This window comes from Equus przewalskii, chromosome 12 (assembly GCF_037783145.1).
Source record: "Equus przewalskii isolate Varuska chromosome 12, EquPr2, whole genome shotgun sequence".
NCBI lineage: Eukaryota > Metazoa > Chordata > Mammalia > Perissodactyla > Equidae > Equus > Equus przewalskii.
This window is the reverse complement of record NC_091842.1, coordinates 4,172,978-4,199,359: the sequence shown is the minus strand read 5'-3', so window position 1 is coordinate 4,199,359 and position 26,382 is coordinate 4,172,978. Positions and strand designations below refer to the sequence as shown.

The 26,382-nt window shown below is 63.8% G+C and overlaps 1 protein-coding gene across 7 annotated transcripts in view; it reads left to right on the top strand.

Annotated features, from left to right (window-relative positions):
- Positions 1-26,382, top strand: part of TNRC18 (trinucleotide repeat containing 18) — an 84,162-nt gene that overhangs the window by 16,533 nt on the left and 41,247 nt on the right. For 2 of the 7 annotated variants that reach the window (XM_070566220.1, XM_070566222.1), the window contains 12 exons: positions 3,635-3,790; positions 6,095-6,220; positions 6,664-8,373; positions 14,513-14,615; positions 14,923-15,128; positions 15,490-15,636; positions 16,224-16,414; positions 17,666-18,095; positions 19,257-20,249; positions 25,070-25,245; positions 25,851-25,987; positions 26,212-26,340. In XM_070566220.1, the coding sequence (XP_070422321.1) occupies positions 3,635-3,790; positions 6,095-6,220; positions 6,664-8,373; positions 14,513-14,615; positions 14,923-15,128; positions 15,490-15,636; positions 16,224-16,414; positions 17,666-18,095; positions 19,257-20,249; positions 25,070-25,245; positions 25,851-25,987; positions 26,212-26,340 (4,504 nt within the window). Of the gene's footprint in view, positions 1-1,945; positions 2,087-3,634; positions 3,791-6,094; positions 6,221-6,663; positions 8,374-14,512; positions 14,616-14,922; positions 15,129-15,489; positions 15,637-16,223; positions 16,415-17,665; positions 18,096-19,256; positions 20,250-25,069; positions 25,246-25,850; positions 25,988-26,211; positions 26,341-26,382 lie in introns of those variants that run through there. The other 5 variants (XM_070566225.1, XM_070566221.1, XM_070566223.1 and 2 more) reach the window with 5 other exon arrangements.

The window sequence follows — 26,382 nt, the reverse complement described above, 5'->3', positions numbered from 1 at the left end:
GCCAGGCCCTGTGCGGGGGGCTTCCCTTACTCAGGGTTCAAGGGGCAGGGGGCTGGCGTGGAGCTAAGGGGCGGTTGAGGGGGACTCCCGAGCCGAGGGCTGGGTGTGGCTGTGTGCTTGCAGTGCCGCTGTGCCATGTGGTCCAGGCTCAGTGACCTTGGGCGGCCTCTCTGAGCCTCGGTTTCTTCATCTGTAAAATGGGGGTAACAAGACCCCCTCGCTCCCAGGGCTGCGTGTGGGGGGGGTGGGCCTGGATGGGAAGGTGCCAGGCCAAGGACAGTGGGGCCCGTGGCATTGCTTTGCTTGGGGCCCTGGGGCGCCCCGGGCAGTGCGGCTGGTCCAGGCCCCAGGGTGGGGGGTACTCACAGCCCTGGATTCAGAGGCAGAGGACAGAGCTTACTGTGGTTTTTAAAAAAAATAATGGAGCTGGAATTCACACACCGTGGGATTAACCATTTTCCAGCGTGCGAGGAAGCCACTGGTTCATCGTGGGCAGCCTCCAGCGCTCTCCAGCTTCCAAGCTGAATTTTCATTTTAAGGAAGGACAGATGGACTTTGGGTGGAGGAGGTGGTCCTGCTCGGACCCTGACCCGGACCCCTGGGGATCCCCGTGGTGGGGGACCGGCCCGTCAGAGGCCCTGCCACTGCCCTTGCTCCAGTTTCCGGCAAGGAGGAGCCTTCAGCCCAGATGGTGGCTAAATTAAGTCTAAATTAATTAAAATTTAATGAAATAAAAGATGTGGTTCCTCCGTCTCACCAGCCACATTTCAAGGCTCAGTAGTCACAGGCGGCCAGTGCGATACGTACCTGGGTGAGCAGGTGGCACGGAGGCCCCTAGTCACCAGCGGGCGGCCTGAGACCTGGGTGCAACCTTTCCCACCCCAGGCTGTGCTGGGAGATTTCCAGCAAAGTCTAGGGAGAGGCCAGTTGGCTTCGGGCCTGACTGGCACTTTCCCCCAGAACCCCGAGACCTGCAGCCGTCTCGGTGAGCCCCGAAGGCCACCACTGGGTCCCCAGGGGAGAGTGCAAGGAGTGGGGGTGTGTACCTAGACCCTGGGAGAGTGCCAGGCACCGGCAAGGGGGGGCTCAGAAAGCTGTCTGGAGATGCGGATGATGGGGGATGGGGTCAGCTGCCCATCCTCAGCCCCACCCCAGCGAGACCAGGCAGGACAGCCAGGTGGCGCGTGGCGGCCTCGGGGGTCGGGGGCTGCCTTACTTTCCCTCCCAACCCGGATCCCAGTGGTGCATCTGTCTGTTTTGCCCAGTGAGGTTGGAAAGGATGCTCATGCACTGAGTTGGTCCAAAACTCGACTCCTGCTGGGGGCCAGGTGCTGACAACTCCCCGCCCAGACACGGATCCACGCTTCCAAGGTGTCCGAGGGGGACACCGTGGTTGGGGGCTTGGATGGCGTGGCCAGGAGGGTGTCTGAGGCACAGGGAAGGCCCTGAGGAGGGGATGACGGGTGTACGAGGACACGGGGCGGGGGGGGGGGGGGCGCCCTGGGGGCCGGGTGGATCCAGCCATCACACGTTTATCTAATTTGTTTCTGGGGTCCATCCCTCGGCTCTTTGGGAGGGAGTGGGGGCAGAATATGTGCGGATAAATGCTGCTGTCATGCTTGGTGTCCTTGTGGCTGGTGGCGAGGTGGGGATGGTGCCCGTTTTACAGAGCCGCCAACCGCCGCTCTCGGAGAGGCACAGGCTTGCCCACGGTCCCCCCAGGGCACTGGCTTCCCTGGCTGGGGCCCCCCGGGAGGGCGTTTGGCACCGTTGGGGCCCTGTGGCAGGTGGGAGCCGTTGGTGGCATCCGGGCCAGGGTACCGGGGCGGGTGTCACAAGCCCAGGCAGGGGCAGGCCTGGGCCACCGGGCTTCCGCGCGGCCGGGGCAGGAAGAGCTGGCGGCTGATGTAAGGCCTTGCGCAAACTTCTGGCTGCCGGCTTCCGGAGCCTTCCACCCGCCTGCCTGCCGAGGAGGAAGTCTGGGGCCTAGCAGGGCTCAGAGGCCCTACTGCCCCGGCTTGGGCCGCATGGGTGGCTGCACCGGCCACCATGGCCCTGGGTCCCGAGGGCTTGGCGCTGGAGTCCGGTGAGGGGCTGGGCGGGGCCGGGCTGGAGTTGGGGGGCTGGCCATGGGGTGTCCGTGATGGCGCATGTGGCCAGAAGGTATCCTCCCATGGCTCCGCCTGCTGCTGTCTCCGCCCCGAGGACCAAGGTGGATGCCCTGTCCCTTGCAGCCTCAGTTTCCCTATGAGGACCCCAGAGGGTCTAGGTGGACGTTTTGGGATTTTGTGCCCCCGGGAGGTGGTGAGTGAGCGCCTGCTGTATACAGGCCTAGCATGCGCGCCGGCTGGAGACCCAGAGGTTGGGTGGGGGGGGTCTGTGAGCCCCCTGTGGGCCGGGCTGGGTCCCCTGGGCACCCGAGTAGCACGCATTGTCCGCGTCCCCCCCTGCGGTCACTTCGTTTCTCTGGGCCACCCGTGCCGGCTCTGCGCAGCCCTCCGCTCCACCTCCCGAGGGTGTCGTGGGAGGATTCAAAACCGCTCGCATGCACACTGCCGGGTGCTCCGGGCCGCGGTGCGTGGGCGCTGCGGCCATTTGTTGTTATTATTGTTGCTAAATACATCCTCTCCTCTTAGCCATGACTCTCAGTAGAGGTGGCATGATCCCCATTTGACTGAGGGGCAGACTAAGGCCAGGACAGGGGAGCCCAGGGGGCAAGCTTGCCTTTGGCCGTGACCTGGAGGACGGCGGGTGATCTAGGGGAGGCGATGATCTTGGGGGGCTTCGCCCCCGGGTGGTGGGGGTGGGGGAGGCACCCATGTACGCGTGGGCTTGGCTGCGTGGGGTGTGGCAGGGGTGACGGTCCTTCTGAGCAGCGGTCAGCCACCGCTGCCCCCATGTGAGGGACCCTGGTGGCTTCTGCTCTCTGGAGGGACGGCCCCCTGCAATGCAGCCTCCCAGGCCCGCTGCCCTCATTCCTTCCCTGATTCATCTGCTAATTCACCATCGTTCGGGGCCGCGCTGCTGGGTGTGCATTCTGACCAGGCACTTGCTGGCTCCGAGCCTCAGTCTCCTCATCTGTAAAATGGGTACCTGGCGCCTCCCGCATGGGCCGGCGGAGGATGTGGTGTATCTGGGCCTGTCCTGGGCTGCTGCGGGGTCCTCCGGGAGGTCGGTCTTCAAGTTGCTGTGTCCTCCCCGGTCCAGGGGCTCCGAACGCGAGCAGGGGTTGAGACCACAAGCCCTCCTCCACCTCGGCACTCTGTGGCCTCCCGAGGCCCCCGCCCCCCCCACGGAGCTCAGCTTTCGTCTGCAGATGGGGAGGACTGGCTGGTCCGCATCTGGGTTGGTTGCATGTGGGGACGGTGACGCCCTCCTGCTGAGATGTTGGGTGTCCCAGAGGCCAGGCTCTGCTGTGGGGGCTTTCTTCTGGCCCCGCTCTGTGTCACTGGCAGTTTTCTCAAGCCCTGGGTCCGGGTGAGCTGACCTGGGCCCGTCCTGAGGCCGAGGGCTGGGGTTTGGTCTCCCTGCCCGTGTCAGCTCCGTGCAGTGGGGGAGAGATGGGGATCTGGGGGCGGTGGGCCAGGGGGCGGTGGCCTGGTGGCTGCCTCACAGCGTCCCCTTCTCTCTGCAGGCGAGGCCTTCTTGGGCAGCTTTGTGGCCAGCGGGATGGGGCCCTCGGCCTCGTCCCATGGGAGCCCGGTGCCCCTGCCCTCTGACCTCTCCTTCCGCTCCCCCACCCCCAGCAACCTGCCCATGGTGCAGCTGTGGGCCGCCCACGCCCACGAAGGTAAGGAGCATGCCAGGTGGGAGGGGCTGAGGGCTGCTAGGCTGCCGTCCCCAGACCCTCTCAAGTCTGCCCCCTCTCTTCCACCTCCATGGTCACCCCTCCTCGCTGTGGCCGGTGGGGCTCCAGCCCTGTCACCCGGCCTCCGTGCTGTTCTTCAGACGCTCAGTGCTCCCTCTAATCACCGTCACAGGGCCTTTGCACGAGCTGTTCTGCTGCTTGCAGCCCCTCACCCCCACCCCACTGGCTGTCTCCTGTTGCTCCTTCAGGGCTCAGCTCCAACCCCCCTCCCCCATCCCCCGTTCCACCTCTCACTTGTGATGACGGGTTTATCTCTGTGTTTTTTGGTGTGTGAGATAGCCATTTTGCCACCAGAGTGAGCTCTGCGGCCAGGGCCTAGTTTGTTCCGCTCGCCCGTCTCCCGGGCGCACAGCAGGCTTGCTAGTAATTGTGGGAGCAATGGGACCAGGGACCACTGGCCTTTCTTGTCGCGGTTCTGCACTGATGCCCCTAAATTTGGAGGGGCTGTGGCCCAGCTTCCTGCTGGCCCTGAGCAAATCTTGGACCTCCCTGGAGCCTCAGTTTCCCCTCTCCATGAAGGGATGGGCCTGGGGGACCCTGCGCTCCTTCCCAACCTGTGCCTCTGGCAGATTCGGGATGCCGGGCGCCAGCTCCCTCCTCCTGCCTCCTGGGCACCCTCTGGTGCTCCTGGTCCTGGAAGATGGGGGTCCTGGGAGCCCCCGCTGCAGGCTGAGGGTCCTCCCGGGCCTTCAGCAGCCTGGTCTCCTGCTCCTCCCCTGTGCCGGTGTCTCACCAAGGGCCCTGAATCGGGTGTGCCTGCACAGAGGGGGTGGGCCTGCCTCTGGGCCTGGGATGGCGGGCAGTCAGTCCCTCGGGGCTGGGCTCCCATCTGAGCCTCGCAGTTGAGCCTGCTTACGGGGTGGCTGGAGGGGCCTGAAGAGCAGAGGCCGCGTCCGTGCCCGTGCCCCGGCTGTGCCCGTGCCCCGTCAGCCGGCTCCTCTGCGCTCCCTCACGCCCGTTCCCCCTTTGCTGACGAGGACTGGGAATGACAGTCAAGACGGCAAATGCCCCAGGCGCTTCTTAGGTCCCAGGGGCTGCGTCCTCGAACTCCTTTGTCCTGAGAACAAGCCGCGAGCTGGGGACTCCTAGGCCCATTTCACAGATGAGAAAGCAGGGGACCAGGCCCGCCGAGGAGCGTGGCTTCAGTGACTAAACAGGACAGTGTGTATCAGGTCGTCTTTGTTACTTTGTGGTGGGTGTTCATCATCATCATCAGGTGATGCCGTGGGAGGAGACGTGGGCCCAGTGTGGCCGGGAACAGGTCCTGCGTCCCCGGGCTCAGAGGGAGCCACTGGGACATGGGGGCTCCTAGTCCCTCAGGAATCTGCAAGGGGCCTGTGGTCCTATGGGACCCACAACTCGGGCAGAGCGTCACGACCCTCCTCTGGGCCCAGCGCCTGGCCTTCTGGGCCCTGCCAAGTGGTTCTTGGGCCTCCATTCTCCATATGCCCTTTTCAGTGTCGTGTTCTCTCTCCGTGGCCACCCCTTCCTTCCTGTCTTCTCTGTCCCACGAGACCCTGATTCTGGGCATCCCTGGTGGGGGCCTTGTAGGATCCTCAGCAGGAGGAATTCCTTCCTGGCCGCATCTGCCCGGGACACCCAGGAGCTGGTGATGCCGTGTGGGCTGAGGTTCAGAGAAGGCGAGTGACTTGCTCCAGGTCACAGCAGAGCAGGGGCCTGTTAAACTAGTAAACCACTCAGTCGAGTGTGTGTTGGGCTGAGGTTGTGTGTCCTGCTGACCTCAGTTCAAAGCCAGGCTCCTCTGCTGTGTGACCTTGGGCAAGTGGTCCTCTCTGAGCCTCAGTTTTCTCATCTGTAAAATGGGTTTATTAAAAGTATGTGTCTCTCAGGAATTTTTTTTTTTGAGGTTTAAATGAGAATAACAGAGGCCAAGGAGTTGACCGTGCTTATTAGCCTGTGATTAGATCTGCCATCATCTTCATCATCACCATCACCACCCTCCTAGTTGGATCCATTCTGATCCTTTTCCTGGGGAACGTCACACCCAAGCCCCTGGGGGCTGCCTGGGCCTGGAGGGGTGCCTGGAGTGCCAGGGTTGGGAGCGGGCAGGCCTGGCCCCGGGCTGCTGGTGGTAAACCTCAGGGAACCCTGCCCCAGGGGGCCGACACCCAGGACCCTTTATGGCCAAGAAGAAGCGAGGGCCGGAAGGGAGCTCCCTGCGGGAGGCGGCGGGGTCCCAGCCCGGCTCCTCGCTTCTCTTTCCAGGCTTCTCCCACCTGCCCAGCGGGCTGTACCCGTCCTACCTCCACCTGAACCACCTGGAGCCCCCCAGCAGCGGGAGCCCCCTCCTCAGCCAGCTGGGCCAGCCCAGCATTTTTGAGACCCAGAAAGGTCAGGAGGCAGGAGTGGGAGACCCGGGGTTGGAGGGTGGGGGACCTTCCGAGGGGCTTCTCTGGGGCCCCCATCACTACTGAGTATTCCAGGAAGCACCCAACTCTGCCCCCACAGGCTCCCCTGGGCCCACCAAGAGCCTTCTGGTGCCTTCTGGTTGTCTTCTGTTCGTCTAAGTCTCTGGCCTTGTGGGCAGCTCTTAAAACAACCCTAGCCTCGCCCCCTTTCACAGAGGAGGAAACTGAGGCTCAGAGAGGACCTGAGTCGGTGGCCAAGGCTAGAGTTAAACTCGGTTCTATCCGTTTCCGGGGTCTGCCCTCCCAAGGGTTGTGCTGTGCACGGTCCTCCCCACCCCTGGGGTCTTGCAGGGTCCCCTTTGACCCCCCTCAAGGTCCCCCTTCTGCGCTGGGCCGGGCTCACGGCTGCCTTTTTCTTCTCCGCAGACGGCTTCTACCTGCCCGGCCCGGGGGCTGCGGGCGCCCTGCACTCCCACGCGCCCTCCTCCAGGACCCCGGGCGGCCACTCCTCCGGCACCCAGGCCAAAGGCTCGTCGCGGGAAGGTGCAGCCAAGGAGCGCGCGGGCCGCGGCGGGGAGCCGCCCCCGCTGTTCGGCAAGAAGGACCCGCGGGCCCGCGAGGACGCGGCCGGCCCGCGCGGTGTGGTGGACCTGACCCAGGAGGCGCGCGCCGAGGGCCGCCAGGACCGCGGGCCCCCGCGCCTCGCCGAGCGCCTGTCGCCCTTCCTGGCCGAGCCGGGGCCACCGCGGGCGCCGGGCACAGGCCCCGCCGAGTCCAAGGGCAAGAACCTGCCGCCGCCGCCGCCGCCGGCGCTGAGCCTCTGCAACGGGGCGGCCGACGCGGGGCTCCCCGCGCTGGTGGCCAAGGAGGCGGCGCGCCAGGACGAGAGCGCGCGGCTGCGGCGCGCGGAGGCCCTGCTGCCCGGGCCGTGCCCGTGCCCCTCGCCGCTGCCGCCACCGCCCCCGCCGCCCCCCGGCAAGGGCCCGCCCGCGCCCCCCGCCGCCCCGGCCGGGCCCTTCGCCGCGCCGCAGCCCGCATCCGCCGGCGTCTACACCATCTTCCCCACGGCGGCGGCGCGCGAGCCGGGCCGCGAGCATCGCGTGGTGGCGCCCACCTTCGTGCCTTCCGTGGAGGCCTTCGACGAGCGCCCGGGGCCCATCCAGATCGCGTCGCAGGCACGCGATGCCCGCGCCCGGGAGCGCGAGGTGGCCAGGCCCGGCGTCCTGCAGGCGCCACCCGGGTCCCCGCGGCCACCCCCGGAACGGCCCGAGAAGAGCTCGGTGATCCGCTCGCTCAAGCGGCCGCAGCCCGCCGAGGCCCCGCCGGCACGGGCCGCGCGCGCCTCCCCGGACCCCCGGGCCTACCTCCCCGCCAAGGAGCTGCTCAAGCCCGAGGCCGAGCCGCGGCCCTGCGAGCGTGTCCCGCGCGGCCCCCCCGCCGCCACCGCCTCCCAGCAGGCCGCCAAGCTCTTCGGCCTGGAGCCCGGGCGACCGCCCCCGCCCGCCGCGCCTGAACCCAAGTGGAAACCTTTCGAGCTGGGCAACTTCGCCACCACGCAGATGGCCGTGCTGGCCGCACAGCACCACCACGCCAGCCGCGCAGAGGAGGAGGCCGCCGCCGCCGCCAAGAAGGCCTACCTGGACCCCGGGGCCACGCTGCCCCGCGCCGCGGCCACCTGCGCCAGGCCGGGCGCCGAGCTGCACCCCGCGGCGCACGGGCCCGGAGAGGCGTCGGCCATGCAGAGCCTCATCAAGTACAGCGGAAGCTTTGCGCGCGAGGCCGTGGCCGTGCGCCCTGGCGGCTGCGGCAAGAAGAGCCCCTTCGGAGGCCTGGGCACCATGAAACCCGAACCCGTCCCCACGGCCGCGGGCGCCCCGCGCGCTCAGGCCCGTCTCCCCCACCCCGGCGGCCCCACGGGGACCGGGGGCCGGCAGCTGAAGCGGGACCCGGAGAGGCCCGAGAGCGCCAAGGCCTTCGGGCGTGAGGGCTCTGGAGCCCAGGGCGAAGCAGAGGTGCGACACCCGCCCGTGGGCATCGCAGTGGCCGTGGCCCGGCAGAAGGACAGTGGTGGCAGTGGCCGGCTGGGGCCTGGGCTGGCGGACCAGGAGCGCTCCTTGTCGCTGAGCAACGTCAAAGGTGGGTCCTGGGTCCCCTTCCACCTTTGCCTTCGGGTTCTTGGTGTCTCCCAGCCTCACTGTGCCTGCTCTTGCCTACCTGCTCCCATGTGTCTTTTTCCGCTTGTGGGCCACCGCTGCATTGCTTTTCCCATGATGCACGTGGAGAAATGTACAAAATGCAGAAAAGGAGGAATAAGAAAAAGGACTGTTTGGTTTTCCCAATATCCTGATCCTTCCTTGGGTTCATTTTCCTGTGCGATTTGTTTCTGCCTGCAGAGTTCCTAGTCACTTAACATTTTGGGCCCCAGTGTTTTTCATGAGTGACAGGGTCCCCTCTTGCTTTTGCAAAATCTCTATAAGTATCTTTTTTTAACTGTTTCCGCTGTTCTGTGGAGAGTACACACACGGCTCTTTAGCCATTCCCCTCATGGGCATTTGGGTTTCTGCTTTTCTGAGGTTTTGTGTTTACAGTGTTGCATTGAGTATTTTTATGCATTGTACCTTCCTCATATTTTGAATCATTTTCTAAGAATAGGTTCCTAGGAATAGATTAGTTCTAAGCTTTCAATTCTGTCTTTGGGGGAGCTGACTGTGCCTTACCTATGTCAGCGTCTCCTCTGCCTCGGCTGGGGCCTGGCGCGTAGTGGGTGTTTGATGACTGAGTGACTGAGTGACTGAGTGTGACAGGTAGAAACGAAGGTCCCGATGTTCTTAGGGGTCTTGATGTTTAGTACTTTGGTTGTTACCGGTTTTATATGCTTGTTAGCAGCGTATGAGTCTGTTTCATTTTAGACTCTTTAGCATTGTGTTTGATGTTGTTAAAAGAAAACTAAGGTTGGTAGGGAAGCACGGTGCATTTCTGGGAATTACCAGTGAGGCTGAACATTTTTCCGCAATTGGTTGACTCCTTGCGTCTTCTTTGCCCCTTGCGTTATTTTACCGTTGGAATCCCGCCTGGGGTTTCGGGGAGTTGATCTTTGTGGCCTTTTTGTTGGAACTCTGGACTTGCCTGGCCAGGAGAGCGCCCACTGTGGGGCCAGGGGTCCTGCCCGCCCCTGGCCAGGTTAGTGTGGCCTTGGCGGGCTGGGTCCCCTGCTCCTTGCTCAGGTGCCTTCTCAGCAGCCGGCCTGGGTTTCTTCCCTGCGCCTCTGCCCCCAGCCCCCGGCTCCCCGTCCTCACCGGCTGCGAGCTCAGGCTTGGCCCACGTCTGCGGCCCCTGTTTGTGGCCCCCTTTCCTGCCCCTCCCAGACTTGACTCCCGTAGGCTGCAAGGCATCTTGGGTGCATGTCTTCTGGGTCCCATCCCTCCTTTGGTCTCCTTGTGACCAACCCAGCCGACTCTTGTGTTTCATCCTTGGTCCATGGTGAGTGGCCGCTGCTGTGTCCTGTCATAGCTGCCTCCTAGACCCGCTGTCTCAGCCTTGCTCTCCCACACGAGCCCAGTAAGCCCAGTAAGCCCAGGAAGGGCTGCCCTGGCCTCTGGCTGGCCCTGCCCGTCTGCACGCACACTGCGGCTGCAGAGGATCTTCATCCAGCCTGGGCGCCTCAGGGCGAGCGATGATTAGGGGATGTCTGTTGAGTGACTGACTGAGCCCATTGTTTTGGGTGGAGCCCCTTGGAGCCAAGGAAGCCCGTTCTCTGATCCTGGGGGGCTCGCACGAGGCCCTGCCCGGTCTAGGATTGCAGGAGTGGGCAGCAGCCCTCGGCTTGGAGGTGACCAGCTTGTTGGTGGCCTCCTGCTAGGATAGAGGTTTGGGGCCGTGGACTCCTCTGGAGGGCAAAAGATCTCTTCAGGTCTTCAGGCCCTTTTCCTGGAAGAATGCTCATGTGACATGGTGTGGGACCCCTGTCGGGGGCTCGCGGTCCCCAGAGCTCGTCCTGGAGCCCAGTGTACCTGCCAGGGTGCATGGGGTCGTGTGTGTGAGAGAGAGAAGTGAGAGGGGCAGGTTTGGGGTGAGCCCTTCAGGGACTGATCTGACGGACTCTGTTGCCACTGACCGTTGAGAGTCGGTGGCTGGATTCTCCTTCTCCTGAAGACGTTCCTGGAAGGAGGTGGCTTGTCCCCCGTCTGGGCACCCTTGGTGGGGAGGAGTTGGGGTCCCACTGGCCGAGTGGGTGGTCGTCAGCCCCAGTCTCCTGGTCTCTCCCCCTGCTCCCTGTCTCCTGGTTTGGGGGTCAGCCTTGTGTCCTCGCAGCCATGTGCTCTGGGACGGCTTGAGCCCGCAGCCTGCGGCCAGGGTCCCTGAGTGGCTGCAACGGGCCGCCTCGTTCCACAGTGCCAGGTGGGCTGGTGGCACGCGGTGGTACTTCCTCGACAGGTCTGTGTTTTCTCTGCTCGTGTCTAGGGCGTTAGGGTCTTAGAGCTTCCGACCGGGTCTGTGAGCCCTGGATCCTTCTGGAGAAACCCACACAGGGTCTGCTCTGGCTTCAGGGGGGTCTGGAGGCCTGAGATGGACTAAGGATGGGCATTGGCTTTACCCCTGGGCCCTGAACAGCCGGCGCCCCGTGCCCTAGATGCCAGCAGAGCAGTGTGTCACTGCCATTTAGTGGGCAGCCCCCCAAGCACGCTCAGTCGTTATGGGGACCGGCCACCGTGTCCTCCCAGCAGAGGTGAAGTGACTTGCCTAGGGTCACCTGCACCTGCTCCTCCCACCTGTCTCGCTTGCCTGTCGTCACCTCTCGGGGAGAGGCAAGGTGGGGTTCAGATCTGGGGGGCGGGGGTGCGAGCAGTGGTGTTGGCCCTGGTCCCTGGGGAGCTAGCTAGCCCGTGGGTCAGCCTAGCCCGTGGCAGCCATGTCTGTGGAAACGCTCAGAGGGAGGCGGAGGGGTTGCCATGGGAACCGAGCCCACACTTCGGCCATCGGCCATCGTGGTTGGAGTAGAGTGGGTGACCCGTGAGGGGCGGGCACGGCCCGTGCGTGGGCCCCGGGCTAGGGCTGCAGGTGGGTGATGACAGGGACGCGGCTGTTTCCCCAGCGCCCCCCTGCGCCCGCTCTCTGCAGGAGCGGTGCACACCCCGGGGCTTGGGAAGACCCCTGGGACCCTGGTTTCAGCCGTGCTGCCGCCCTGTCGGTCAGGGTGGGACTGGGCAGCTTCCTCAGTGTGCTCGTCTGGAAGGGGATGAGGACTGGGACCACCTCCTGGGTGATGACCAGCGAGTGAGCAAATGCCCCCAGCGGACCAAGGACCTGCTGGCCACAGGCCGCTCTTACATGCCACTGGTCTCCCAGCTCGTGCCTTGAGGGCTCTGTGGGGTCTGTGTCTCTGGGACCTTGGAGCAGGTGCCCTCTGATGTTCTTTCGCACTCCTGCCTCAGGGCCTTTGCACTTGCTGTTCCCTCTGCATAGCTCACTCTTCCTCTATGTATTTACATGAATCGGTCCATTCATTCGTTCCCCAGGTATTTATCGAGCAGCTTCCTCTGTACCAGGCATTGTGTAGGGGAGAGGCGGACAGCAAGAAGTAGGGTTGCTTGAGGCAGAGCAATGCCCAGTCTGATGGAGGAGGTTGACTGGGAATAAGCAGAATATCTGGGTGTTGTGGTCAGTGCTGCACAGGAGACAAGGGAGCATGATGGAGGAGAGGTGGTCGGGCGGGCTTCCTGGAGGAGGTGGCGTCTGAGCTGAGATCTGATGGGGTAGCCTGAGTAGTCCAGGGGAAGGGCATTCTGGGTGGAGGGAACAGCGTATGTGGCCCTGATGTGGGGAAGGAACACATGTGACGAGTGAAGAGAGCCAGGGCAGAGAGGCTAGGGGCACCCTGGAGAGGCTGGCCGGGTGGCACAAGCCAGGCCAGGGGCAGGCGAGGGCTTGGCTCCGTGGGGCTGGCCCCGCAGGCGGGATGGGTATGAGTGGGGCGGGGCAGAGAGGCAGGGCAGACGCAGAAGGGGCCTCGGGCCTGGAGCTGAGGCCTGGCGAGGGCGGAGGGCGTGTCATGTTTCTCCAGAAACCAACCTCATCAGAGGGAGCGGTCTGGAGCTCTGGCCTCAGTGACCCTGGGGACGACAGAGGCTCCCAGACAAGGCCGCCTGCAGACACCTTTCTCTTGGCCAGTGGGACCTGGGATGGGAAGCCCTGAGACCCTGGGTAGTGACAGCCAGGGCAGTGGAGAGGCATGAGGGCAAAGGGCAGAGGGCTTGGGTCCAGGCTACACCCCAGGTGCTGGGCTCTTCTGGGGACACCAGGAGCTCTGTGCCCAGAGCCTGTCCCCGACCCCCGGTGTCTGGTGGGCGAGAGGGCCCTTGGGGCTCTGTGGGCCTAGGAGGCCATGTCCCCTGTGAGAAGGAAGCCGGGCGCTCACTCTGACTTCTGGACCCGGCTGCAGGACTCGGGCTGGCCCTCCACGCCCCAGGCCTGCCTGAAACCCACCATGACCCTTCCCTCAGGGTCCGTGAGCAGGACCCCCACCAGTCCCTTGGATGTAGGAACCACGTGGACGCAGGAGGCCAGGGCACCCTGGATGGGTCTCACCCCAATCTCGGCGGCATGGCTGTCCCCATGTTGGCCCACCCCCTTCAGCTTCCCTCGCCTGCCTGCCGCATGCCGGGAACGGTGGCGGTGACGTGGCGCTGGCGTAGATGGAGTGTCCACTCTGTGCCTTGCTGACCACGGCCTGGGGGAAAGGACTTGGCAGGCGCTCAGGGATGTGCCTCTGCGTCCCTGAGGGCCGAGTGGGGAGGACAGACCACAGACAGGCTCCCCACCTGCCCTCACGCCTGCCTGCCCGCCAGACGCCCCAACTTGCAGGCTTTTCACTGCTTAAACATGCACGGCGCTTCCCCCGTCCTGGGCCACCCCCAGAACCTCCCAGGCCTGCCTAGGTGGCCCTGCCAGCCCATCTCCAGCTGCCACTCGCTGTGCCTTCTCTCCGGCTCTGATCCTTCGTTCTTGGGCGGGCGGCTCCCCAACCTCCTGAAGGGAAGGGAGTAGCTGGCACCCTGAGCCTCTCCCGGGGCTCTGTTCCTTGGGAGCTCCTGGTTTTGGGGGTGCAGGAAGGGAGAAATGAGGGAGGGCACCCGACGGCAGCATTCCAAGTGGGATCCTCGCCCATGAGGGTCGGGAGTGTGGAGGCTGCTGGTGGAGCCCCTGGGGGCCCAGGACACTTGTCTCCCGTCGAGCAGTCAGGTCTGTGTGCTGGGGGCTGGGGGTGGCCTGCTCCCTGCGCCCACCTTCTAAGCTGGCTGGACCTAGGGGCCGAGGCTGCCTGAGGCTTCCTGGGGTCCTCAGGGCGGGCGGGTGTGCCCTGCTGGTGGGTCCTGGGCTTAGCGCCCATCTGCCACCCACAGCAGCCCCAGCCGGGTGGCAGGGAGGACCCCACCCTGGCAGCCCCAGGGAGGCCGACCCTGAGAGAGGGGTCAGTCCAGCCTCAGCAGGTTTCTCCTTTAAGATCAGTCTCGATCTCTCGCTGTGTGGCCTCTGCCGCCAGTGGCCGCTGCCTCCTGTCCCCAGGGCTGCCAGACGTGCACGGATTTGTGGCTCATGTACAACCGCCTGGGAAGAGGGATGGGGCAGGGCTGGTGGAAGGTGGCCGGGCCAGGAGGGGCAACGGTGCCACAGGCCCCTGGCCCCTGCACCCCTGCCCTGTAGCAATGAGCTGTATGCCAGGCTGGACTCAGGGACTCGCTTTCTCTGCCCTGGGAGGGGGCGTGGGGGTACCAGGGTGGGGATGGGCTGGCCCGGGGGCAGCGCCCACATCCTCCACTCCTTGCCACATGGACAGTGTTCTCTGGTTTTACTTTTCTGTCTGGATTTTAAGAAGGTTAGCCACACGTCTGCAATAGCCCGCAGCGTGGCAGCTGAGGCCCGTCACCTGGGTCTGGCCGGGTTTCTGAAGGGCGGCTGCCTTCTGGGGCTGTGGTTTCCCCTCCGCCCGGCCCCGGCCCTCTCAGTGTCACGGTGTGGAGCAGGGTGAGCCCCTCAGGCCTCTTTGCTGCGACCCCCGTGCCTGTGAGTTTGGTCGCGGCCACGGCTGCTGAGCATGACAGCACAGATCAGCTCTTGGGGTGACGGAGGGATGTCCCCTGGCTCAGAGGAGCCCTGGCCAGGGGTCGGAGGGCGCAGGTGCATCGTGAGGGGAGGCATTCCCAGGTACCCTGCTTGGACGCAGAGTGGGGGGCCCCGGCCCTGGCCTGGGGCTCACTCCCGGCTCCCCTCCCCTCAGGGCACGGCCGGGCTGACGAGGAATGTGTGGATGAGCGGGCCCGGCACCGGGAGGACCGGCTGCTGGGGGCGCGGCTGGACCGGGACCAGGAGAAGCTGCTCAGGTGTGGGGTCACGCTGCCTGGGGGCCTGGGAGCCCCCGGGAGGAGGGTGGATGATGCTGGGTGGGCGTGGCCCCTCGACCACTGGGCTGTGATCCTGAGCGTGGGTCTGCCTGACCCCGGACCCGGATCCGGTGAGGGGCCCCCGGGGGCCTTGTTTGCTGAGTGTGAGCTCGCTTTCTGGAAGCCGGGTGCAGTGCTGGCCCGACAGCCAGCCTGGGTGTCCCCAGTTCCTTCTGGGGACCCCTCTGCTTTCCTACCTGTCCCTGGGGCCTTCTGGGCCGTTGCTGAAGCCTCTGTTCCTTTCCAGAGAAAGTAAGGAGCTGGCCGACCTGGCCCGCCTGCACCCCAGCAGCTGTGCTGCTAACGGCTTAAACCCCAACCTCATGGTGACCGGAGGCTCTGCGCTGGCAGGCTCAGGTCGCTGGTCTGCCGACCCTGCGGCCCACCTGGCCACTCACACCTGGCTGCCCCGCTCGGGCAGCACGTCCATGTGGCTCGCTGGACACCCCTATGGTGAGTGGGGGGCGACTTCTCCCTTACCCGGCGGGAGGGGGCCAGGTTGGGGGGTTGGAGCATGGCGCTGGGGGCTGGTGCAGGGGCGGGAGCTTCCTCCTCCTGTGCTCTGGCTCCCTGCTTCGTCCAGGAGGGTCATTACTATAGCACCAACCTTGTGGGGTTTCTTGGCCAAGCCCATCTGGGGACGGTGTCCGGGGGCTATGTGTGTGCTTGTGGTCAGCCAGCCTTCGCTTCTCTGCATTCTGCGTGGTGGCCCCCAGAGGTGGAGGACAGGGGCGTGGGCAAGAGAGGGGCTGGCCTGGCCCTAGGCAGGGGCTGGCCTGGCCGCAGCACTGACTCGGGCCCATGTCTCTCCCAGGCCTGGGACCCCCCTCCCTGCACCAGGGCATGGCACCCGCCTTCCCACCCGGCCTGGGGGGCTCCCTGCCCTCAGCCTACCAGTTCATCAGGGACCCCCAGTCGGGCCAGCTGGTGGTCATTCCCAGCGATCATCTGCCTCACTTTGGTAAGTGGCAGCCCCAGGGTGGGGGGCCGTGGTTCCGGTGGCCTTGCCCGGCAAGACCATCTCTTAACGCAAGGGCCTCCTGTTGCGGGGCGGGGGTCTACCCAGCGGAACAGGGTCGGGGGCAGACTGGGACTCAGAGAGGACGTCCTGACATCCGTGGTCTCTACGTGTCGTAAAGCCACAGGGGTCCTTGTTTCGATGAGCTCCTGCCCAGAAAGCCCACGTGGAGGGCCGAAGCAGGGCCACGCCGGCTGGGGCCTGGACCCCTGCCTTGGCCCCCGTCCCTTGGGAATCCACTTTGTAGACCACGGGGTGTGGTGGGGGGAGCTGGAGCCCCATGTTGGTGTGCTCCGGCTGTGAGACCTTGGGCACCTCCCACGGGGTTATGGACAGGGCCCGTTCCGTAGGCCTGGGATGCGGGTGCCAAGGGAGGCCAGGCGTCCTGACGCCCAGCTGGCACTGGGGGCCCGGCCTAGCCCGCCTCCACTGCTGTGAGCGCCCGCTCTCTGGCCTCGGCTTCCCCATCTGTGAGTGGGGGCACGGGGCGGTGGTGGCGGGTGCAGCCTCAGTGTCTGTCTTGTCCCCAGCGGAGCTGATGGAGCGGGCCGCCGTGCCGCCCCTCTGGCCTGCCCTGTACCCGCCGGGCCGCAGCTCCCTGCACCACGCCCAGCAGTTGCAGCTCTTCTCCCAGCAGCACTTCCTGCGGCAGCAGGAGCTCCTGTACCTGCAGCAGCAGGCGGCCCAGGCCCTGGAGCTGCAGAGAAGCGCCCAGCTGGTGGTGAGTGGGGGTGGGCGTTCACCGGGGCCGAGGGGCAGCCCCCCGCCGACGGCGAGGCAGACGGGTCAGCTGGCAGAAACCCCCAACAGTTGTGGACTATGAGGGAGGACAGACGAGAGGGGCTGGTGGTCAGGGAAGGCCTCCTGGAGGAGGAGACGTGTGCCCAGAGGCCTGAAGGAGTCAACCGTGGCGGGGCCCTCCCAGCAGAGGGGACACTGAGCAAGGCCAGAGCTGCGTGCAGGCTGGCGGGGGCGGGGTGCAGGGAGCAGTGGGGAAACCAAGGCAGGAGACAGCTCGGGGCCTGGAGATGTTTGATGGGATGCCCAGGGTATCTGGGCGGGCTCCTGCCTGAGCCCCGCCTGACCTCCTCTCCGGGCTGCCTGCCTGATGGCCCTGGCTCCCCTTTCGGGCCGGGGCTGGTCTCTGACACGTGTGTCACCTGACCCTGTGAGACAGGAGACATGAGGCGCCCCGTGTGGGTGGACTCCTAAAGCCCCCAGCCCTCCTGCCTTCTAGAAAGTTCAGGCGGTGCGTCCTCTGCTCGTCTGTGGCCTTCCTCCCTGTGTAACAGAGGTGGCCCATCGGCAGATGGCCCCGGGTGTGAACCTTAGCCCTGCCACGCCTGGCTGAGTGACTTCACCTTTCTGGGCTTCAAGTTTTCTCCTCTGGAAAACAGAGATGCTAGGAATTCCTCCGTTCTCTGGGTTGTTCAGTGAGATTTAATAATTGGGGGAGCTGCTGGGGCTCGGAGCCTTTCTTCCCGGGGTGCTTTATGTGCTGGTTGCCCCCCGACCCCAGCAGCAGCCAGGCGCTTCCCTGCCCTGGCTGTGAACATGGCTGCCCTTGAGCCTGCTCCCTGCCGTGTCCTCAGAAGTCAGCCGAGGCAGGAAAAGGTTCCTCCTGCCCTTGGAGGTGTTTTGGAGAACATTAGGTGGTAGTGAGTTCCCCGAGAAGGGAGCTATCCTAATGCCGGAAGGTGGGGGGAGTAGGGCAGCTTCTTCGTCTTCCAGGGCCTCACGCCTCTGCCTGGCCCCTTACCCTGACTGTGAGGGTCCCCGCGGCCCCCACCCCGTCTGCTGGGGTTCTAGAAGGAACACTGTGCTTGTTACACACGGGCCGTGGCGGAATGCCCCTCTCAGCTGGGAGGGCGGGTGGCCCGCCCCGACCTGGCGCGGGCTCTGGGGCCGGGGACGTGGCCGGTGCCGGGGCTGGCCCTGCCGCGCTGACCCCGCCTGCCGGCCGCCCCCCCAGCAGGAGCGGCTGAAGGCCCAGGAGCACCGGGCGGAGATGGAGGAGAAGGTGAGCAAGCGGAGCCTGGAGGCCGCGGGCAAGGCCGGCCTGGCCGCCTCGGGCCCCGGGCTGCTGCCTCGGAAGCCCCCCGGCCTGGCCACCGGCCCCGCGGGCACCTACGGCAAGACCGTGAGCCCCCCGCCATCTCCTCGCGCTTCCCCTGTGGCTGCCCTGAAGGCCAAGGTCATCCAGAAGCTAGAGGACGCGTCCAAGCCGCCCGGCTACGCCTACCCCGCCACGCCCAGCTCGCACCCCAGCAGCCCGCCGCCCGCCTCCCCGCCGCCCACCCCCGGCCTCACCCGCAAGGAGGAGGCACCCGAGAACGTGGTCGAGAAGAAGGACCTGGAGCTGGAGAAGGAGGCCCCCAGCCCTTTCCAGGCCCTGTTCCCAGGTAGGAGCCGGGCCCCTGAGTTTCCGTCGCCTCTGACTCTGGCCTGGCCACCCGGGGAGTGGGTCCCCTGTGCGCTTCCTCATCCGTTCGTCCCTTCCTTCCTCCGGTCTCTGTTCCTCTGCACACGGCCCCCTGCCGCTTGTGGACCAAATGTGCGAACACACGGTCGGCCGTGACCTCTCTCCAGCCCCCAAGTAGTCGGGTCAGAGAAGCGGACTAGAACCCAGCTCCGGGGCTGGTCCTGAGCATCGAGCCGCATGAGCCTGTAGGACACTTAGGGTCTTGCTGGCACACACGGCCATTGCGAGTTGCAATGTTGGGTGTGACGGTACAGGGATGCCCCCTCTGCAGCAGCCCCGGCCCCGTGGGCTGTGTGCACGCGCCCTTCCCTGTCCTGTGTCAGTGGGCACGGGCGGCAGGTGCCCTGATGGGGCCCGGGGCTCGCCTCCCTCCTCCTGGGGCTAAGAGCATGAGCTCGCGCTTGGGAGGACTCGAGTTCCAGTTCAGATCCTGCCAGAATGCTGTGTGCTCTTGGGCAAGTGGCTCCCGCCTCCCTGGGGAGATGTGGTGCTGGGCTGATGTCGAGAGGCCAAGCGCGTGCCTGGCCCCGGGGGCTCCGCACCTGTCTCCCTGGGCAGGCTCCCGTGGAGCGCCGAGCCGGGCCCAGAGCCCCTCGGGGTCCCATGCGCCCCTGCTGCTCTTGGCGATCACACTCAGCTGGGAGCTTGGAAGAGAAGAGGCGGGGTGGCACTGGGGTCCTTTTCCTTCTGAACAGCTCGGGCGCCCCGCTGTGCTTTAGTAGGGTGGGGTGGAGGCCAGAGATGGTGCAGCCTTGGTGGGGACGCTTTTGGGGTCTTGTGAAACACTGGCTTCTGTCCGGCCTTGCTCTGAGTGCTGAGGGGAAGGGACTAGAGAAGGAGCTGACTGTGGTTTCTGCCTTTGAGCCTGGAAACCCTTGGGGACAGGATGGTGGCCAGTTTTTCTCTCTGTCGCCCAGACGTGCAGAAAGGCTCCGGGTTCCTCCGAGGCGGCCTGGAAGAGACGCCCCCGGCCCCAGGCTGGCCGAGCAGAGCGGGTCCTGGGGTCTGTCCTGGAGGGCGGGCGGGTGTCAATGGGACATGCAGAAGAAGGGGCCCCCGCTGACCCTTGGTGTCTTTGCAGACATCCCGCCCAGGTACCCGTTCCCAGCGTTGCCGCCGCACTACGGGAGGCCGTACCCGTTCCTGCTGCAGCCCACGGCGGCCGCCGACGCCGACGGCCTGGCTCCCGACGTGCCACTGCAGGCCGATGGGCCCGAGCGCCTGGCGCTCTCACCCGAAGACAAGCCCCTCCGTCTGTCACCCTCCAAGATCCCCGAGCCGCTGCGGGAGGGCCCGGACACCGAGCCGCTGGTGGAGCGGGAGGTGAAGGCGGAGGTGGAGGACATGGACGAGGGCCCCGCCGAGCTGCCCTCCCTCGAGTCCCCGCTGCCGCCTGAGGATGCCATGGGCCCCTCGAGCCCCGTGGGGGGCTGCGGAGGCAGCCTGCTGGAGGCGCAGGCGCTGAGCGCCAGCGGGCAGGGTGCCGGGGAGCCCCCGGGAGGCCCGGACTTCGCCGAGGGGGCCGAAGCGCGGGCGGACTCTCCGGGCCGGACAGAAGCCTGCACAGCCACCCCGGAGCTGGTGGCACGGCTGCCACCCGAGCCGCTGGTTGAGGCCAAGGAGGAGCCGGTGGAGGTGCCCGTGGCTGTGCCCATGGCCGTGGCTGTGGCGGAGGCAGTGCCCGAAGAGGGCCTGGCGCAGGTGGCCCAGAGCGAGCCCCGGCCTGGCCTGGGACTGGCGGACTGCGACGTGCCTGCCGGGGATGGCAAGGGCCTGAGCCGGGAAGCCCGGGAGGTGGCCCCTGTTCCCAGCACCGCCTGCTTCCTGGAAGAGGCGGGCCCCAACCAGTTCCTGCCCGGCCTGGAGGACCCACTGGCCGGTATGAACGCCTTGGCGGCAGCCGCGGAGCTGCCCCAGGCCAGGCCTCTGCCCGCCCCGGGCCCTGGAGCCCGGGCCCTGGAGCAGCTGGAGGCAGCGCAGAGCCTCGTCCTGGAGCAGAGCTTCCTGCACGGCATCACCCTCCTGAGCGAGATCGCCGAGCTGGAGCTGGAGAAGAGGAGCCAGGAGGTGGGAGGTGAGCCACGCTGGCCGCGGGTTTCTGCGGGGTGCTGTTTTCATTTTAATGAGATTTTAAAACTTTGGAAAAGCACAGGATATGGTCTATTCGTATTCACTTTTTAAAAACTGTGGTAAAATCCACATAAAGTTTGCCATCTTAACTGTTTTGAAGTGTACGGTTCAGTCATGTTAGGTACATACACGTTTTGCAACGAATCTCTGGGTTTTTTACTGGTGAAATTTCTCCTCATTCTGTCACTGGTGAATTTCATGTTAGCTAGGCTCTTTGGATTGCAAAGGACAGAAACTCTCATTTTAACTGACTTAGAAAAAGGCGGGGGAAATTTATTGGCTCATGGAGCCAAAGTACAGCAGTAATTGGGTGCTTAGTTTCAGGTATGGCTGGATCCAGGTGCTCAAACCAAGTCATCAGGAGTTTCTTTCCCTGCCCTTTCCTGTCTCTATCTCTCTCCCCTTGCTCCAGTTTTCTTTTTCTTGGCTTCATTCAGGGCAGGCCCGGTGTCCTCATGGGGGTCACCAATACTTCCTTCCAGGCCCATGGGTCTGCTCAGCTCAGCAGACTCCCAAAAGAGGCCACCTTACCCCTGGTGGCCCTGGCAAAGATGCTGAGATTCCTTCTCACTGAATGACTCAGGTTCATGCTTTTTTGTAGAAGCAAATCCTGCAACCCAGGAGATGGCATGGCTTGGACTGCTCAGGCGCCGCCCTTGACGGGGGTGTCACCTCTTGGGTGTAGGGAGGGGTGGTCATCAAAAGAGCACGGGTGTCTTCCACAGAAGGGGCAGTGAATTCTGGGCTGGACACAAAACCCCACTGTGCAACAGAGAAAATCAGGGTGCTCCAAGAAAGGGGTGAGAAAGGGGCCATGATGGGCACACCCCTCGGCACCCCTCACTTGCCCAGCTGCCAGCGGAGGGGCCCTGACGACAGCTGTGGAGAGAGAAGAATAGTGCCACCCGTGTGTGGTGTCTCCTAGGACTTTTTCTACACCGCACACGCTGCTCAAATTACGATCATTTTGTAAACAGAGTTCTGGAACATGCACTTTTTACTTGGTACGTTCTTTCTTAAACATTTTCCAAAGTTGTGTGTCGTACGAGAAGTTTTTTGTGGGATACCTGGTTTTCTGCCCAGTGGTGGCCCTGGCCTTCGAGGGCCCGATCCTGGACGGTCAGGCATTTAGTGGGCTTTTTTTCGTTCTTTGGCTGCTGTTGATGACGTGATGGTTCCCCTTGAAGAAAAGCCTTTGCTCAGGCCTCTGACTTGCCTGGGGGTACCGCCCCGGGGGAGAACTGCTGGCTCAGAGGGCCACGTTTTCGAGGCTTGCTCATCGTCGTGGTCAGATGGCCCTCGGGAGCTTGGACCAGGCCCCCCCAAGCCAGGGCGTCTGTTTTGTTGTGGTTCTAAGGTTCATTGTCTCTTTTCTCTCATTTAAATAGTTCAGTACAAAAAAACTTTTTTTTCAGCAGAAAATTAAAACCCTCTTGATCCTACCAATTGGCAGTGGGTTTTTGGTGGGGACAGCAGAGGGCCAGGGACATCAGGAGGGAGGAATGAGGGTGGGTCACCCACTTTGGGGGCCCTGCCTCCCCTTTTCACACCCTGGCCTCACATTCTGTTTGGGGGACCCACATACTGTTGCTCATCAAATCCTCGTTAGGCTCCTACTGTGTGCCCGGCACTGTGTTTGGCGCTGGGGCCTGGCAGTGAACCAGGCCGTCCATGTGCAGCCCTTGGCACTGTCAGGTGGTGGCAGGCGGGCAGTGGGAACTTGGGAAGGGGGCAGGGCAGAGATGGGAGGGTGGGCTCTTATAGGGGATGGCCAGGGAAGCCTTTCTTGATCAGGTGACCCGAAGAAGGTGAGTCTTCTGGGGAAAACCATGCCAGGCTGAAGGAACAGCAGATGCAAAGGCCCTGTGCTGACAGCATGTGTGGCATATTGGAAGAAGAGCAAGGAGGCCAGGGGCTGGAGCAGAGGGGGAGGGGGAAGTGGTGGTGAGCTGGTAATGGGGGTGGGGCAGGGTTGGATCCCTGGGAGCCCTTTACTTGGAGTGAAATGGACACCTGATATAATAGAAGATGGTTTTGAGTTGGAGTGACAGGACTAGACTTAGATAGGGGCCTATGTGGGGAAGTGAGGCAGGCTCTCGGGCGGGGGCCCGGGGTGGTGGGGGCGAGGTGCAGGTGGGGTCGGGTGGGTGTTGAGGTGGAGCCAGCAGGCTTTGCTGGCGGATGAATGTGGTGTGAGAGGATTCTGGGGTTGGGCCTGAGGCGCTGCAGAGCAGATCTGGCAGTTTCTGCGGGGCGGTGGCAGGGGCAGGTTTTGGGGGAAGAGCAGCAGCTGGGTTGGACCTGGAAGCTGGAGACGCCCTGTGGTGCCGCGCGGTGGATCCAGTGCTGGGGCTGCTTCTGGGCTGGAAAGTGCACCTGGAGGCGCGGTGTGCAGGGGTGTGACCCACAGTGACTGGGGGCGGGTCCTGGTGGCCTCTGCTCTTCTCAGCAGTCACTGATGGAACTCTGAGCATCAGTCCCTGTGGTTTGCATCCAGAGCCGGGCAGTGAATGGCCCCCGTCACCCAGCAGGTCTGAGGCTCCTGGGCTGCTTGGAGCTTTGCCCACGGCTCACGCCACGTCCTGGGGCCGCCAGCATCCCCTGTTCCCCCTCCTACCCATGCGGCTGCCTACAATTGTGAGGGAGCCGGGGCGGCCCTCCTCCCGCGGCCCTGCCAGCCCTGCACCTCCGTGGCTGACGCCTGGCCCCACGGGGTCCGGGGTGCGTCTCGCTTCTGCGCTGGCAAAGCCACAAGGCTGCCGTATTAGTGAGCTAGGGCACGGCCTGGGGGCTTCAGTAACAGGATCGTGTGGTCTCATGGTCCTGGAGGCTGGAAGCTCTGGATCAAGGTGTTGGCAGAGCTGGTTCCTTCGCAGGCCTGTGTCCTTGGCGTGTGGACTGTCACCTTCTCCCTACTTCACGCGGCCTTCCTGCTGTGGGTGTCTGTGTCCAGATCTCCCCTTTTTATGAGGACACGGTCACACTGGATTATGGCCCACCCTAACCACGTCACTTGAACTGGATGACCTCTGTAAAGACTGTCCCCAAAGGAGGCCACCTTCTGAGGTCCCAGGGTTAGGACTTGGACATATGGATTTGGGTGGGCACAGTTCAACCATGGCAGCTGGCCTGGAGGTCACTTTGGCTGCCCTGGGCTGGCAGTCATGAGCGCCTCAGCAAGACCCGTTTGTTGGAGGATGAAGGAGGTGACAGAGCCGCACCTTGGTCCTCTCCTCCATGAGGGAGCAGCTCTCTCTTTATGGCTCGGAGGACCTTGAAGGGGGCGCAGTGGCCAGACAGCGTCAGTCTAATACCCACCCTTGGGAGCCGATGGAGTTCACTGCTTTGTGGCCTCTGTTTCTGGAAGGACGGAGATGAGCAAAACCAGCGACTCTCAACTGGCAGGGACACTTGGTTGTCACCGCTTGGGGGGGTACTGCTGCCATCTAGTGGGTACAGGCCAGGATGCCGCGCAGCCTCCTAGCTGAGCCTGAATGACAGCCCGGAAAGCAGCGGGCACAGCGAGCGCACGGTGGCGAAGCCCTGATCCACGTGATGCACTGTGAATGTTGATTTCGTGGAACTGTACACCTCGATGGTGGAGAATACACTATTTTCCTCGAGGACACGTGGAACCTTCACAAAATTGATCATATATTAGATCACAAAATATCAGTTAACAAATGAAAATGTTCAATGTTAACTTGGAGAGACTGTGGGGGACACAGGCTCTCAGGTACCACCACTGGGATGCTGGGATGCTGGGATCCTGAGTTGCTGCAGCCTTTCCGAAGGGCAGGTGCAGCATTGTCAGAGATGGGCGCTCGTCCCTCTGTCATGCTGACCGCACGGGTGGGATTCTCCTAACACGTATCTTGGCCGTGCGTGTGTCCGTCCACTAGAGAAATAATCAGAAACGACCTCAGTGCCACCCGGGGGGACTATTAAACTCAAACTCATCAGTGTGAGAGAATTGCATGCTGCTGCTATTAGATTTGGCTGTATCAAATTGCTGATAGCCTTGTCTTTTTGACCTACAGAAATGGTGATTGTTTTTAAGACTAAAGCTAATATGAACGCAGTAGATCTTTGTCACGTGCTAAAATGAAGATATTAAGTAGGAAAAAAGCAAAGCGTGGTGTGGCACGTCGTGAGTGACACCATTTTTATACTTAGAAAGGTTGCCCATGTCCGTTATGTGTGTTTGAATGTGCGTAAACGTTTCTGGAACCATCTACAGAAACCGTCAGCTGTGGCCCCATCCAAGGAGGAGATGGCTCGTTTCTTCACACCTTTCTGTTTGCTTTGTGGTTTTTATCATATGTGCCTATTACTTTTTTACAGTTTACAAAACTTAACTTCGGGCTCTTTTTTTCTGATTACAAAAACCGTGCATGGTTCTCATGAAAAATTTTAAGGACAGATAAGCAAAAAGAGAGCCCTGCTCCTCGAGGGACCCTGTGCTGGCCTTGGGTGACCCTCCACAGGTTTGCTCTGCACTGGCAGACATTGGAAGAGCAGGACCAGGCTGGCTAGCTGGCTGGCTGGCGTGCTCGCCTGTTCTTCTCACTTAGCGCGCTTTCAGCAGCTCAGAAAGGCTGCGGTCCAGGCAGCAGCCCACGAGGCCACGTGGCCGCGGGCAGGTCCTCAGCTCGCTCTGGGCCTCAGCGTCCTCCCCGTTTGAGGTCCGAGAGGGGGCTGGCTGTGATGCTCGTGCATCCTGCCCACCCAGGGAGCACGGGCTCACCCGTTTCCTGTCTGCAGGAGCTGAGCGAGGCCTGGCGGTGCGGCCCTCGCTGGAGAGCCTGCTGGCGGCCAGCAGCCACATGCTGAAGGAGGTGCTGGACAGCCCCTTCGTGGACCCGCTTAAGAACCTGCGGCTTCCGCGGGAGCTGAACCCCAACAAGAAGTACAGTTGGATGCAGAAGAAGGAGGAGCGGGTGAGGCCTTCTGGGCCCATCTCCTCCTGCCTGTGGGGCAGGGGTGGGGGCGGGAGCCGGGGCAGGGTCCCCCTCCAGAGACGCCATCTTGCCTGGGTGTGGCTGGCTTTGGAGTCTAAGGGCCTGATCTGCATCCAGCTTCCTCTGCCGACTTACTGTGTGGTCCCGGGCAAGTCGTTTCCCCTCCCTGGGCCTCAGTTTATCCAATTGCTAAGGTGTCAAGAGCAGGTCCCACGGGGTGCAGCTTGGTGGACCGGGAAGAGCAGACCTGGCCGTGCCCCTTGCTGCCTGTGGGCTTTGGGTGAGTGGCCTCTCCTCTGAGCCCCACGTGTAACCGAGAGCCAACATGATAGCCCACGCAGCTCAGGCCGTGGTTATGGGCTAGCTCGGCCTTGACACAGCCTCGCAGGGCCGCTTTTGCGGTCCCCCTGTGCCGACGAAGAGTCTGCATTTTGCCCAAGGCCACAGCTAGTGAGTGGCAGGAGTGGGACTCAGGCTGGGCCCCCATCTTCACCAGGACGTCTTGCCACCCCCGTCTGAGGGAGTGGGTGCCTGGCAGCCGGGGCCAATGGCCGTCGGCCTCCTCACCCCCCTCTACCCCGCAGATGTACGCCATGAAGTCCTCCCTGGAAAACATGGACGCCATGGAGCTGGACTTCCGGATGCGGCTGGCAGAGGTCCAGCGGCAGTACAAGGAGAAGCAGCGGGAGCTGGTGAAGCTGCAGAGACGGCGCGATTCCGAGTGAGTCTGCACCCCGCTACCCCTGCGGGCCCCGGCCGGCGGTGACGAGGCCGTGGCGAGGCGGCACCCCGCCGGGCTCTCATAGGCGCTGGCGCTCAGTAGGTCGGCTGTGCTAGGCCGTCAGAAGTGAGTGTGGACCCGAGTGACGTGTGCGCATCGTGTGTCCTCTCTCCGCGCCCCCTCCACCCCCCAGGTTCACAGCCAAGCGTGTGATTCTTTTTAAGGGACAGGCGCGAGGAACCCCATAGAAGCTTGGCACGCAGAGGCCCTGGCAGGCCGCGGAAACGGACCCACGCCCTGAGCGCCCTGTCGCCCCCCCGCAAGAGAGGGAAGAGCCGCAACAGTAGCGGAAAGTAAGGCTGGCCCCTCGGCGGGTCGGGGACTGGCACAGAGCT